This window comes from Nerophis ophidion, linkage group LG16 (assembly GCF_033978795.1).
Source record: "Nerophis ophidion isolate RoL-2023_Sa linkage group LG16, RoL_Noph_v1.0, whole genome shotgun sequence".
NCBI classification, from domain to species: Eukaryota; Metazoa; Chordata; class Actinopteri; order Syngnathiformes; family Syngnathidae; genus Nerophis; species Nerophis ophidion.
Window position 1 is genome coordinate 34414567 of NC_084626.1, and position 15436 is coordinate 34430002.

At 38.6% G+C, this 15436-nt stretch overlaps 1 protein-coding gene across 5 annotated transcripts in view; it reads right to left on the reverse strand.

Annotated features, from left to right (window-relative positions):
- The window catches only part of eogt (EGF domain-specific O-linked N-acetylglucosamine (GlcNAc) transferase), a 129036-nt gene that overhangs the window by 112987 nt on the left and 613 nt on the right, over positions 1 to 15436 (reverse strand). For all 5 annotated transcript variants that reach the window (XR_009802192.1, XR_009802191.1, XR_009802193.1 and 2 more), the window contains exons 2-6: positions 9168 to 9417; positions 5989 to 6089; positions 5806 to 5914; positions 3681 to 3775; positions 3500 to 3604 (exon numbers count right to left, since the gene is read on the reverse strand). Coding sequence is in view for 2 of the 5 variants with exons in the window: in XM_061874950.1 (XP_061730934.1) it covers positions 3500 to 3604; positions 3681 to 3775; positions 5806 to 5914; positions 5989 to 6089; positions 9168 to 9362 (605 nt within the window). In the remaining 3 variants the exon portion in view is untranslated. The remainder of the gene's footprint in view (positions 1 to 3499; positions 3605 to 3680; positions 3776 to 5805; positions 5915 to 5988; positions 6090 to 9167; positions 9418 to 15436) is intronic.

A 15436-nucleotide genomic window follows, 5' to 3' on the forward strand; every position in this document is an offset into this window, starting at 1 on the left:
CCCCCCGCCGGCTTCCCCGGCCGGGGGCTGGTAGGATTTAGTCTTAGCTAGTTGTGAAACACTACATAACTTATGCCCAGTGTTTGGAAACTTATAATATAATATACATATACATCTATATATATATATATGTATATGTATATATATATATATATATATATATATATATATATATATATATATATATATATATATATATATATATATATATATATATAATGTTAAGGGTGTAACGGTACGTGTATTTGTATTGAACCATTTCGTTACGGGGGTTTCGTTTCGGCACGCGCGTGTACCGAACGAGTTTGTGAGCAAAAGTCTTCACAAGCTGCTCTGCTTTCTCCACTGAGTCAGCACACAGCATTGACCCACCCACACAACCATCTGATTGGTTACATACAAACCCAATCAGCAGTGCGTATTCAGAGCGCATGTAGTCAATGCTTAGGCGTCGAGCAGATATGTGTTTAGCAGGGGTGCATACAACAGCGTACTCTCCCCAAATTATAAAAAACACCTCCCAGTCACAACTATTACGAACATCACCATGAGCCCGTTGACCTTCTAGAAACTTAAACTGCAGCTCAGCTCGCTCGCAGTTCTGGCTTGAGGTGAAGGCTAATTAGCTTTTAGCGTAACGTTAGCTAATTTTGCTGTGCGTGCATGCGTGTGTTAGGGGCAGCAAAGCCCTGTCTGTCTGTTATTTAATTGAACTCCATGGTGTTCAGGAATGAATAGTCTCGCCTATTGCTATTGTGCTATTTTTTCAGCTATAGTTACATTAATCATTAGTAATGTAGCAGCCTAGTTTTGAATGGCAGGGTCACTGCTATCACATGTTGATAAAAATATAACATTTACATAATAAAAGTCAACTACAGGCTTCCCCAATGCTGTAATAAATCAAGCATGAGGAGTTGACTTCAAACTGATTAATTAATAATGTGGTCACTATATTATTTTTTTCTATATAGTACTCAAGCCCAGTTGGTGAAATGACAATGAAATGTAATCTCTTATATAGGTTAAAAAAACATCAATAGCAGCAAACTTAGCAGGGATTTTATCTACCAACATACTGTATAGGTCATCACTACCAAAAGAGTTGTTCGTAGTCAGTAGTGGAAATAATTATTTTATCACCTGATAGTTTTGTACATTTTTATGGTAGATTTATTTGAACAAAAATACATGATTATTCAGTAGACATAAAAAAATGTCATGTATCAATTAGTGTATGATCCGAGTTAAAAAAGTCTTTAATCCCATGCCAACCAGAAAGACGTCTGAACACCACACAATGTTCCATAGAATACAGCAAAGGAAACAAAGGAGTGGCTTAAGAATCAGCACAATAGGATATACACCCTTAAAACTACGAGGGTTTGATTCCATGAGGTGCAAAATATCACTAGTTATTGGCTATAATAACAGTGTGCATCTAAATGAACTTCAACTGAACTTTTTGATCATGTGGTGCTACGTATTTCAGTTCATCTGGGTGCTTTATTTTGGGGCGTCGCCATTGGAGGAAAAATGCTTACACACATTTCAACCCAGCTGACGCAACTTTGTGTGTGCAGCAACCTTTAAAGTGAGGCCCCTGGAGATCCAACTGCAAGAAACCTCGCTGCACAGCAGCAGGTGCTTACCAACAAGGTTTTCAATTAGTAAAGTATTAAGGGTATGGTCATATTTCAGTGTAAGATGACCAATTAAGATGTTTTTTTGGTCAAATCCAATCGTTTTATGTCATTGTTCACATTACAAAAAAATGTGATGTCTAATGTAAATGCAATCCGACCCAGATGCAGGCATGACATACAGTGGGGCAAAAAAGTATTTAGTCAGCCACCGATTGTGCAAGTTCTCCCACTTAACATTATGACAGAGGTCTGTAATTTTCATCATTGGTACACCACAACTGTGGGAGACAGAATGTGAAAAAATTTTAAAGAATTTATCTGTAAATTATGGTGGAAAATAAGTATTTGGTCAACCATTCAAAGCTCTCACTGATGGAAGGAGGTTTTGCCTCAAAATCTCACGATACTCACGGCAAGTTGAGTTTATACCAAAATGGATACATGAATGATACAGCAGAGGATTGGGAGAATGTCATGTGGTCAGATGAAACCAAAATAGAACTTTTTGGTATAAACTCAACTCGTCGTGTTTGGAGGAAAAAGAATACTGAGTTGCATCCCAAGAACACCACACCTACTGTGAAGCATGGGGGTGGAAACATCATGCTTTGGGGCTGTTTTTCTGCTAAGGGGACAGGACGATTGATCCGTGTTAAGGAAAGAATGAATGGGGCCATGTATCGTGAGATTTTGAGCCAAAACCTCCTTCCATCAGAGAGAGCTTTGAATGGTTGACCAAATACTTATTTTCCACCATAATTTACAAATAAATTATTTAAAATTCCTACAATGGGAATTCCTGGATTTTTTTTCCCCCATTCTGTCGCTTACAGTGGAAGTGTACCTATGATAAACATTACAGACCTCTGTCATCATTTTAAGTGGGAGAACTTGCACAATTGGTGGCTGACTAAATACTTTTTTGCTCCACTGTACCACATGATGCAGGAAGTAAACATGGCTTCAATTTTAGTACGTCTCAGTGATGGCGCATTTATGGCACTTTCAACATTTTCTGAACCAAGTTATTTGCGTTCAGAATATTAAAAGAAAGTGGACAAGCTTTTTGGCTTTCGCAGTTTGTGGGGCATTTGATTAGACGTCTGCTCGGAAAAGTGTGTGGGTGAGCTGTCGAAGACAGGAGTGGTGGAACATTGACGTGAATTTCTAAAACATTACTTTTGCCTGTTTTCTGCTCATTTGTCATATATACATTTCAAAACAATCTATTTTGGCAAAGATTTATGACACGTATCTGTATTTGATGAAATATTGGTCGGATGAACACAACTGGAGCCTTCAGATACCTATCCGATTATTAGCCACGTACAAAAAAGGCCTTCATCTGAGTTTATAATTCAAAATTGCACTGCTCACATTGACATTACAAGAGCGGATAAAGGTCATTCAATCAATCAATCAATCAATCAATCAAATAATCAAAGTTCACTTATATAGCCCTAAATCACGAGTGTCTCACAAAGACATCCTCAGCTCAGAATTAATGGGCAAAAAAAAAATCTGAATTGACCTGCAGTGTGGACGATGGATAGCTCACATTTTGTTTAAGGATCCAATACTCAATAAAATACAGATACATTTACATAGTGTATTGAATATGTTATTGAAGTTCATCTCTCGCTATTAAAATAATATCTTTGGGTAATTTGTATCACCCATTGTATGTTTTGACTTCATTCCTGCCTGTTGCCATGTATATCAAATGTAATCAGTACAATCAGCCATTATAGCCAACGTCATGGCCCGAATGTGAGTAAGGCTAGGTTGGCACTTTATTGATCCTTAGAAATGTAATGTTTTTGTTTGAGATCAGTGGTTGTGTCCTATCTCACCAAGACTGCAAAGGACTTTTGTGCTCTCCCGCTGCAGCAAGTGCTTGCTTGTTAAGTCTGCAATGTCCACCGATCTCACCTTTCTGAATGAAGTCCTCCTTGTACCTGCAGTATTAACACAAGTGAGCTGTGAAAAATGTCAATCAGTGGACTGTACCATTTAGAGCTACGTCTCTTTAACCTTTCATGGCTTCTGCGTGGTTGCCGCAAGTCCAGATAAAGGTTAGTTGCCTTACAGAATCTAGCATGACTACTGCACCTCAAAGAGGAGTCCCCCTGGAAAAAATGTTAGGATAATTGTTTAATGAGGGACACTTTTATGCTTTGATTGTATTTTCTCATATTGTGATAGAAATACAGTGGTACATCGTTTTAGGCCGTTACATAGGTCAGACTAAAATCAATTACATTATTTCCATAATAAATATTGTAAATCCAATGAATTTGCTCTTGACCCGTACAATCATTAACACATACCACATTTTTATAGAGAACAATTGTAGACTGACGTGAATGTGAGAGTGAATGGATGTCTGTCCATCTGTGTTGGCTCTGGCATGAGGTGATGGATGGATGGATGCAGAGAACAATGTGTAAAAATTACAAATAAAAATATAAAGGAACATTCAACATCACTTTTATCTTTATTGAAAGGAAAGTTTTAGTCAAAAACGGTGATGTGCGGAGAGAGAGATTGAAGGGGGGTGAAAAACCACGCGGATGCCACATTTGCAATTCATTAAGAATAAAAAAAGAATGCTTTGTGTGTCGTTTTTTATTGTATCCAGGTCTGTCCTTTAATTTTGTAAAATTTATTTCCTGTTTTGTGTTGAAGAAATTCCCTTTATGCATGTCTGAAGGCTGTGACATGCAGCTGTTTGTAATCAGGGTCCTTTAGTAGGGGTGTCCCGATTCGAAATTATTATCGGTCCGTGATCAGCAAAAAAAAAAAAGTATTGTGGCGCATTCACTTGTGCAAAGCTGGACAGCCAGTTAACATCTAATTATACTCCAAAGAGTATGTAAGGTTGGTCTTTTCTTGTATTATGAATTGATTTACATGGACTCCGACTTAAACAAGTTGAAAAATATATTTCATTGTTACCATTTAGTGGTCAATTGTACCGAATATGTACTGAACTGTGCAATCTGTTAATAAAAGTTTCACTCAATCAATCAATACAGGTATTTTAGTGAAGTCGTTTACAAAAGGTAAACAATGTAGGCTAAAGGCTACTAGAAACCTAGCAGCTAAACAACAGCTAAACACACAATAGCATGCAAGCAAGACATAAATCATAAATCTCTTTTATTCAACAATATTGCTGTTTAAGACAGAACATTTGTCAATACAAACAAATACTATAATAATTAGATATAATAATATAGTTCAATATTACTTACAGATACAAAGTCTCCAAGTCGGAAGCATATTAGAAAGTATTCACGAGCAATTGTTTCCCCTTCATTCAATCTGCTTTTTCATGAGCTTAACTTAATCAATTGTTGAGACTATTAGGTGTCCTAAAAAAACAAATTGTCAATCAACTTCACTTTAAAGACAGCACAAGTCTGTCAAAGGGTTAGTGTTTTTCATGTCTACCATTGATTTTAATATTCCAAACTACAAAATAAAACGATTATGTACTATGATTCATGCTGCTATCATATCACATTAAAACCAATATTGGCAGAGGCTCCAACATTGGTGTCGTATCAGAAGTGAAAAAAAGTCATATTAGGACACTTCGATTCTTTAGCATTTGAGTCTGTCACTTTACCATTCCCTGTGTAACCTGTATACTCGATGAACATTCCATTGCATCTCCTGTTGCCTTGTTTCCGTTTCCTGCTATTTATTTTTGTCCTTTTGTGTTTTGCTTGTGGATTTGCTCTTTCTGAGCATAATTAAAGACACTTTTTCCTGTACGTCACCTCTGTCTCTGTTTCCTGGGGGTCGAGCCCCAAAGAAACATGACATGAATATAATGTCTATTTTGCAGCCGTACTCAATAAAAATAAAAATAAAAACACCCGCATACTGAGCCACTACTGGGCACTCAAGTCGGTGCAACGGTTGGTTATACAATAACAAAGATGGTGGACACTTTTTTTTGTCGAAAACTAAATCATACAAAAAGTGGAGAATACAAAAAAAAAAAACGGAGGTACCACTGTACTTAATAATCCTGCCAAGGCTTTTTGTAGGCTGTGAATACTTGTTCAACACTGTTCCTGCTCACAACCTGCTGTTTTTCCTGTTGACTCACTAACCTCGAGGGAACTAAGAAAATGAGCAGACTTACAGATTGGCTGGCCTTGCAAAGTGTTTTGAGCTCAGAGCGACGCTCCTTGACGTAGCCAAAATCAGCCTGCTTCCAGAAAAGCTCCTGTGCTGCCTCTAGTGAATCGACCCTAACATGGCAGAAATATACATGCACCTCAGTAAAGTCACAACACAGTGCTTTTTATCTAAAAAGCAGCAGTACCATCCAGAGTCAGCCTTAGTACAGACAGGATAGGCAAAGCGCTTTTTGGGATCACAATTCTTTTCATAACCCCAACAGGAAGACACATCCAGCAGGGCATCCTGTAATGAAAACAAACATGAATTTACTAGTTTGGATAGAGCGTTGTACGTCTAAGTACTGAAGGTACTATGCACTACAGACTTTGTTCAGATACAGTCGCAATCAAAAGTTTACATACGCTTGTAAAGAATGTAATGTCATGGCTGTCTTGAGTTTCCAATACTTTCTACAACTCTTATTTTTTTGTAATAGAGTGATTGGAGCAAATACTTGTTGGTCACAAAAAAACATCCATGAAGTTTGGTTATTTTATGAATTTATTATGAGACTACTGACCAAATCTGCTGGGTCAAAAGTATACATACAGCAACGTTAATATTTGGTTACATGTCCCTTGGCAAGTTTCACTGCAATAAGCTTCTGGCAAGCTTTTGGTAGAATTTTTGATCACTCGTCTTGACAAAATTGGTGCAGTTCAGCTAAATTGTTTGGTTTTCTGACGTGGACTTGTTTCTTCAGCATTGTCCACAGGTTTAAGTTAGGACTTTGGGAAGGCCATTCGAAAACCTTAATTCTAGCCTGATTTAGCCATTCTCTTACCACTTTTGACGTGTGTTTGGGGTCATTGTCCTGTTGGAACACCCAACTGCGCCCAAGACCCAACAGTCGGGCTGATGATTTTAGGTTGTCCTGAAGAGGTAATCCTCAATTTTCATTGTCCCATTCAAAGCACAAGTTCCATTGGCAGCAAAACAGGCCCAGAGCATAATACTACCACCACCATGTTTGACGGTAGGGATGGTGTTCCAGGGATTAAAGGCCTCATCTTTTCTCCTCCAAACATATTGCTGGGTAGGGGTTTGGGAAAAACTCAATTTGAATATGTTGTGCGATTCAGAATTGATTCTCTTTTTTTTTTTTAATCGATTTTTTTTTGTTGTTTTTTTTTTGTTTTTTTTAACCAATCCTACAAACCACTACACAGCAATACCATAACAATGCAAACCAAACCTGACCCAGCAAATAAGTCATATTTTTGGTTCGTTTAATAGTTAAAACAAATTGACATTATTGCAATCAGTTTATTAAACATTGTCCTTTATAATTATAAAAGCTTTTAAAAAAAATCTACTACTGGTCGTTTTGGCACTGTGAGCAGGTGCCAGATCATGCTGGAAAATGAAATCATCATCTTCATAGAGCTTTACAACAGATGGAAGCATGTGCACAGCTGCATTGACTCTGGACTTGATGAAACACAGTGGACCAAAACCAGTAGCTGACATGGCTCCCCAAACCTTTGCTGATTGAGGGAACTTCCGTTGTCTAGAGTTCAGGAGTGGCTTGACCATGGGAATACGGCTATTGAAGCTGTATCTCTTGAAAAGCTCAATGGAGATGATGATTTCCTTTTCCAGCATGATCTGGCACCTGCCCACAGTGCCAAAACCAGCAGTAACTGGTGTACTGACCATGGCATTACTGTCCTCGATTGGCCTGCCAACTCTCCTGACCTAAACCCCATAGAGAATTTGTGGGGTATTGTGAAGAAGAAGAAGCTGAAACACACCAGACCCAATAATGCAAATGAGCTGAAGGCCGCTATGGAAGCATCCTGAGCATCCATAACACCTCAGCAATGCCACAGGCCGTTTGTCTCCGTGACACGCCGCATTGATGCAGTAATCCGTGCAAAAGGATTCCCAACCAAGTACTGAGTGCATTAATTGACATTTCCAAATGTTTGATTTTGTTTTGCTTTTATAAATCTTTTTTTTTTAACTTGGTCTGAGAAGATATTCACATTTTTTGAGATAGGATTTTTGAGTTTTCTTAAGCTGTATGCCATAATCAGCAATATCAAAAAAATAAAAGGCTTGCAATATTTCAGTTGATGTGTAATGAATCCAGAATGTATGGCATTTTCATGTTTTTAGTTGCATTACAGAAAATAAAGGACTTTATCACAATATTCAAATTTTCTGAGACAGTCCTGTATACTGCATAAGAAGGGACTCAAACAACTGACGAAAAATTAATGTAGAGGACATACAATTATGTTGTGCTAAAATAAATAAATATAATTAATTATGAATATGTTTCTGGCCCTGCGATGAGGTGGTGACTTGTCCAGGGTGTACACCGCCTTCCGCCCGATTTTAGCTGGGATAGGCACTAGCGCCCCCCGCGACCGCAAAGGGAATAAGCGGTAGAAAATGGATGAATATGTTTTTAACAAAACTGCCAACAAAGTTAAAATACATCTTCACCACTGTTTGCGCTGGAGAAACTCTTTTATGACTTTACCTCCAGACTTCTTCAATTTGTTAGAGACAGAGTCAGGTATAATGAGAGTATGGCCAACCAGTTTTCAGACAATCTCCTAAATGATTGGTCAAAAGGCAATAAAAATGGAATGAATGGAATATTGTTGGCGGTTTTTGGATGGTTATTTATTGGGTTTTATGGGCAGAATAAAGGACCTCCCATTGGCTCCTCTGTAAGCAAATCTTTTTTTATGTTTATTTACAAGTTAGAATGCTTTTAAAAAATCCATCTTTTGCCATATCTTTCATAATGATTATGAATGATAGGCAAACATCAAAAAAGTGCAGTTCCCCTTTAAAAGGCCTTAATCGGCATCGACGATCACACACTTTTTCCTGAAAATTGGTGACCCATATATTGAATCTTTTTCTTCCTACTTCAAATTGGACATGTTGAATTGTGTGGAGTTTGCATGTTCTCCCCCGTGACTGCGCGGGTTCCCTCCGCGTACTCCGGCTTCCACCCACCTCCGAAGACATGCACCTGGGGATAGGTTGATTGGCAACACTAAATTGGCCCTAGTGTGTGAATGTTGTCTGTCTATCTGTGTTGGCCCTGTGATGAGGTGGCGACTTGTCCAGGGTGTACCTTGCCTACTGCTCGAATGCAGCTGAGATGGGCTACGGTGCCCCCCGAGACCCCGAAGGGGACAAGGGTTAGAGAATGGATGGATGGATGGATGCATTGTGCAAATCGATGCAGGCCAATGTAACTTTGTCAAGCACGTTAGAAATAAAATAAACCATTACACACAAGAATTGGTATTATAAAAAGTGATTTGTAGGCTAGAAACAAAGCACACGTCTTACTTTAAAAGGGCAGAGCGGGTCCAGTCTGCATTGCTTGGCGACCTTCTTGTTGTTGTAGAGGTAGTACGGTATGTGCTCTGGTGGCAGAAAAATGCTGCTGTAGTTGAGCTGTGGTACTGATGGCTTGTGGTTGCTCTTCTCACTGGTGACCACAGCGGTTGAAAAGAAGATGTCCAACACGACCAAGAGCAGCATAGTCAGGATTACACCAAAGTGTGTGTGTGTGAGAGCTGCCTCTCTTCACCGAACCCTGACGGAGAAAAGGGAGCAAGACGCAGATGTTGACTTGCACAATGTAAAGGAACCCTGACATCACATTATAAAAACATGTGGTCAAGTGCGTGGGAACTAAATTCCAAGCGGATGATGAGTCCCACATAAGGAAACAGCCTGTTGCAGGAAGTGTTTTTATAAATACACAATAGAAGCAAAAAAAATGTGTTGCAACCAGCATCAACATGTATTGTACTTAATATACGGTACTTATTTAGTGTTTGAAAGTTAAGACGAACATTTTAATTTGTCTATTAAATCTGATTCTGGGGTTGGCTCAGCCTAAGCATAAGTTTTGTACAATGGTACCTCAGTTTATGAAAAACATTACTGTCATAAATATGTCTCTGCTACCCGCCCATCATTCTGTTGCATCACTGACCAAATATGAAAGAGGGTTCTTTTATATTTGGGACTTTTCAGACATTTTTCAGTCGAGAGTCTTTTGATTATGTGTGTGTGTGTGTGTGTGTGTGTGGTTTATCTTTAAACAGAATGCACAAAAAGGATTAAAAAACTCCATGCCTGCTCCTCTCTGTCAATTCACAGCTGACATGGTGAGGCATTCAAGTGCACTGTGTAATTCTTAATGTTAGATAAAATTCCAGACAGCATGTGCTTTTTTTTTTTTTTTTTTTAACCTCTGCCAGCAGGTCTCTTAGTAATCGCTGGGGTTTGTTTGTTAGTTAGTTTAGTGAAGTATATTTATATAGCGCTTTTCTCTAGTGCAGGGGTGTCAAACGTACGGCCCGCGTTTTATCCAGCCCGCGGGATGAGTTTGCGAAGTATAAAAATGAACCAAAATTTTTTAATGAAAAAAATGCTGTTCTAGATGTGTCCACTAGATATCACAATAGCAATTATTTCTATCTTTCCAATGTAGATTATGCTACATATGTAAGAAAAAAAGAAATAAAACACGTTAGTGCACAAGTCAAGGTAAATGAGCAAACAACATAAATAACATCCTGTAATTTGATTTTGTCATTTTTTTTATCTTGATAGATTGAAAATTAGTTGACTGATGAACATTATCACATAATTTATTCAGAAAGTATAAATAACGATGTGGAGGGGGAGCAAGGCCTGCAGTCCTGCAACAAAGCAGGGTGTGCCAGGAACGAATTCGAGATCGGCGACAGGTGCGTAGATGGCCCACCTGGGCGTGCTTATCTAATCACCTGTCGCTCTGTTAAAGGCAGAAGCCGGGAAGGAGAGAGGGGTGGTTGATGGTGGAGCACGAGCGAGAGCGAGACAGACGAAAAGACAATTACTAAAAAGCACGAAGACAATTTATTGCAAAATAGAACATTCCCGTAAAACTTGAAGAGCCTGGCATGTCGGTGATTGGTGATCCGAAAATCCAAGAAGTGCAAGTTTTCCACACACGACAAATAAAGATAGAATACTATTAGCCGAAACATGTAAGTGTAAAATCAACCCGATAACATTATGATTTCTACATTTTCAGAATGTGCTTGTTCTATGTTTTAACAAAGAAAACAATCTGTATTTGTCTTCTTAATTTTAAGTTATCTTGCCGTGATTTTGCCAGTCCGGCCCACTTGGGAGAAGATTTTCCTCCATGTGGCCCCCCATCTAAAATGAGTTTGACACCCTTGCTCTAGTGACTCAAAGCGCTTTACATAGTGCAGCCCAATATCTAAGTTACATTTAAACCAGTGTGGGTGGCACTGGGAGCAGGTGGGTAAAGTGTCTTGCCCAGGGACACAACGGCAGTGACTACGATGGCGGAGGCGGGAATCGAACCTCGAACCCCCAAGTTGCTGGCACGGCCACTGTACCAACTGAGCTATGCCGCCCCAGTTTGTTAGCATAGGATAAACCCACAAAGAGGAAACGTATGTGGCTGCAGTGCAGATTCAAAAAGTCCACAAAAAATGAGGAAAAAACAGATGAAAACAATAAGGAAACAATTAAGAACACAAAACAGGACATTAAAAAAGTACAGAGCTGCTGCAACTTCCTCTTCAGCGGCGCCAGTTTGTATATACAGCAACAAAAGTAAAATGCAATCAAAAAAATAGCAATTAATTCTACATATTGTGCACATGTGATTGCACCATGCATGGACAAAACAAAAAGACTCTCTCAACACACACTTACACGGCAGTGGCGTCTTTGTTAGTTAGTAACGTAAACAATTATGAGCATATTTTTAAAAGGAAATGTCCGAAATGGGATAAGGAACAAGTGATTACAATTTTGGGGGTGTCCGGATCATTTCTACCACGTTACCTTATGATTAGACTCAACTTTTTTGTGTGTAAATACAAACGGGCCCGCCTCCACCCACAGAGACAAAGAGAGTGAATGACTGACAAGAGGGTTTAGTTTACTAAGTTATGGCCAAATTTTGATGAAACGTTCAGGAAATGTCATAAATAGGATGAGGGATTGGTGGATTTCGGGGCTGATGCGGATCAGTGTCTGTTTTTTTTTTTTTTTTAAAGGGGTTATATTACCCCTTCACTTGCTTGTGATCTACATTACATGTAATGGTGGTTCTTTCAAAATTTTGCATAGATTACCTTTTACAGTGCGCCGTTTTGTGGGCGGTTTTATTTCGTGTTTCTACTTCGACTGTGTCTTCTCTCCGCCATCTTTGTTTTAGTTTTAGCACTTCCATAGCGAGTCCACTGACAGACATAAGTCAGGACTATACACTACTTTGTAGTGGAAATGGCAACAGCGGCAACAACATGCACGTCCATGTACGAGCCAGTCTGCCCCACACAAGAGGATGGAGAAAAAGAAGGAACTTACTGACTACAATGGCGGACGCGCACAAGACAATCTGAATACATTTATACAATATATAGAGATATCCACTGACGTTACAAGTGGAACCATGTCACAACTGGAGCAAATTCTAACAGGGTCATTTGGTGGTAGTGGTAAGGAAGGCAAGATTATTTTATAAATACCTGCGCAAAGCCTACATGGTTTTAATTTCAACTTTTCGCGACACATGCAGATCCCAAATACACAACAGCAGGTACCAATAGGTAAGAAAAGTTGGTTTTGCATAATACAATTGGGAGATAGGGCCTGGCGGTGGGCTGCACTCTTTTAGTGGTTTTCTAGTTTTTTTTTATCGATTACGGCTGCAAAATTACCCGCCATAGGTGGAAGGGTAGTTGCTAAATGAAGCACACTGCTACAGAATTAGTGAGTCACAACAGTGTGAAGTGTCAAATATTGTTTACTCACGCATGTGTGTGATTGTGAAGTAAACAAAGTTGCACACAGTCGAGTCGATAAACCACAAGTGTCCTGACAACACTTTGACAAATAAGGTAAGAAACACTCTTGAATTTGAAAATAAAGTTGTGGTAGAATCTGCTTGGCTCTTTTCGCACCCCGCCACCCCCCTTCCTAATTGCCAACAAGAGCCTTAAATAATGGAAATTATGTTAAATGTTTATCTATCCATTTTAACTTTTCACATATTTGTATTTTGCATAGTTTTTTGTCCGTTAAATTGTTCTGTATTAAAAGTGTTAAGTGTAAATATTTTTGTTACTGTGGAACGGATGAATTTGACTTGCAGCTTATGGGAAAAAAAGGTTTTGGTATGTTCGTTTTTCAACTGATTCGTGGGAACAGTTAAAAAACGATAAGCAAGTTGCTACTGTACATGATTACAAACTACATGTGGGCTGATCGACTCAGAAAGATATTATTGATTCCACGGTAGTGCACTGCAAAAAGTCAGGGGTCAAAAACAAAAAGAAGAAAAATACAAAAATTAGGGGTATTTTATTTGAACTAAGCAAAATTATCTGCCAATACAGTTGTGAAAAAAATTATTCAACCCCCACACAATTTTGGTGTTTTAGCAAGTTGGACATTTATTCCGTATTTTGTTTATAGTCATATCAAATAAAGCTGTGTCAAATAGACTAATGCAACTTCAATTGTAACACTGTATTTTACAAAATACCAAAAAATGACTTTTTTTTAATAGCTCATTGACCAAATGATTCAACCCCCTAGTTACATGCATCTTTAGTACTTAGTAGAACACCCTTTGGCAGTAATTACATCCTTCAAACGTGATACATAACTGGACACAAGCTTCTTGCAACCATCTACAGGTATTTTAGCCCATTCCTCTTGGGCAAAGGCCTCCAGTTCATTCATATTCTTGGGCTTGCGTGCTGCAACTGCCTTCTTCAAGTCCCACCACAGGTTTTCTATAGGATTTAGGTCTGGCGACTGTGAAGGCCACTCCAGAGTCTTCCAGCCCTTCTTCTGCAACCACTCTGATGTTGATTTGGAGGTATGCTTGGGATGGTTGTCCTGTTGGAAGGTCCAACGTCTCCCAAACCTCAGCTTCGTCACTGACTTCATGACATTTGCAGCTAATATATCCTGGTGGGAAATAGAATTCATAATGCCTTGAACGCACTGGAGATTCCCGGTACGTGAGGCAGAGAAACAGCCCCAGAGCATGATTGACCCCCTCACCATGCTTAACAGTAGGCAAGGTGTTCTTCTCTTTGTAAGCTTCATTGTTTCTCCTCCAAACATAACGTTGATTCATAGGCCCAAAGAGTTCCAGTTTTGTCTCATCACTCCATAGAACGGTTTCCCAAAACCTTTGGGGTTTGTTCAGATGATTTTTGGCATCCTGGAGTCTATTTTTTTTGTGCCTGGTAGTCAGAAGTGGGATGCGCCTGGGAGTTCTGGCATGGAGGCCTTCATCTCGTAGTGCGCGCCTTATTGTCTGTGAAGAAACATGCGTTCCCCTCTCTGCAATGTCCTGTTGGAGTTCCTGAGCTGTTACCCGGTGGTTTTTCACCACTGTACGCACACAGCATCCTCTTTCTACCACGTCCAGGTAGTATTTCCACTATGCCTTTAGCTTTAAACTTGCGAATTATGCTCCCAACTGTGTCTCTTGGAATGTGTAATGTCTTTGCTCTTTTCTTATATCCATATCCTTTCTTATGAAGAGAAATTACCTCCTCTCTTGACTTCTTTGACCGCTCCCTGGACTTCACCATGTTGCAAATACACCATTGACCATCTAAAAGAAGCTGAGCGTCACAGTCTTTTTCAAACAGTTTAATTGTTGCTCGTTATGGTTCTAATCACATCTACAGGTGTTTCCAACACGTGATTGAAAAGACCTTATTCAAATTCTGTTCTTAAGAGTTAGGATCTTCAATGGGTTGAATAATTTTGTCAATGAGCTATTAAGAAAAATTTCCTTTTTTGGTATTTTGTAAAATACAGTGTTAAAATTGAAGTTGCATTTGTCTATTTGACCCATTTTTATTTGATATGACTATAAACAAAATACGGAATAAATGTCCAACTTGCTAAAACACCAAAATTGTGTGGGGGTTGAATAATTTTGATCACAACTGTAGAACAAGAAAATTTGGCTTGTCAAGACTTTCCAAAACAAGTAAAATTAGCAAACCTCAATGAACCCAAAAATACCTTAAAATAAGTATATTCTCACTAATAACAACTGTACTGCTACATGAGTACCTATTTTGTATTGTTTCATTGAAAATGTCCAACTTGCTAAAACACCAAAATTGTGTGGGGGTTGAATAATTTTGATCACAACTGTAGAACAAGAAAATTTGGCTTGTCAAGACTTTCCAAAACAAGTAAAATTAGCAAACCTCAATGAACCCAAAAATACCTTAAAATAAGTATATTCTCACTAATAACAACTGTACTGCTACATGAGTACCTATTTTGTATTGTTTCATTGAAAATAAAACCGCAAAGGCTGTCATCTGTTTTGATTGGAGACACAATTGTGTCAAAGTCATGATTTTTTTTTTTTTAAATGCTTGAAATAAGTTTTATACTTAAGAGTGTTGATGACACAGCTTTGCAACAGTGGATATTCTAGTTTCAAGCATGTTTTTCAAATATCGTGACACTGTTCACAAATTATGTTGAATAACATTGCAGGTCAGTAAAAACAACATTTTAAGGTTATACTT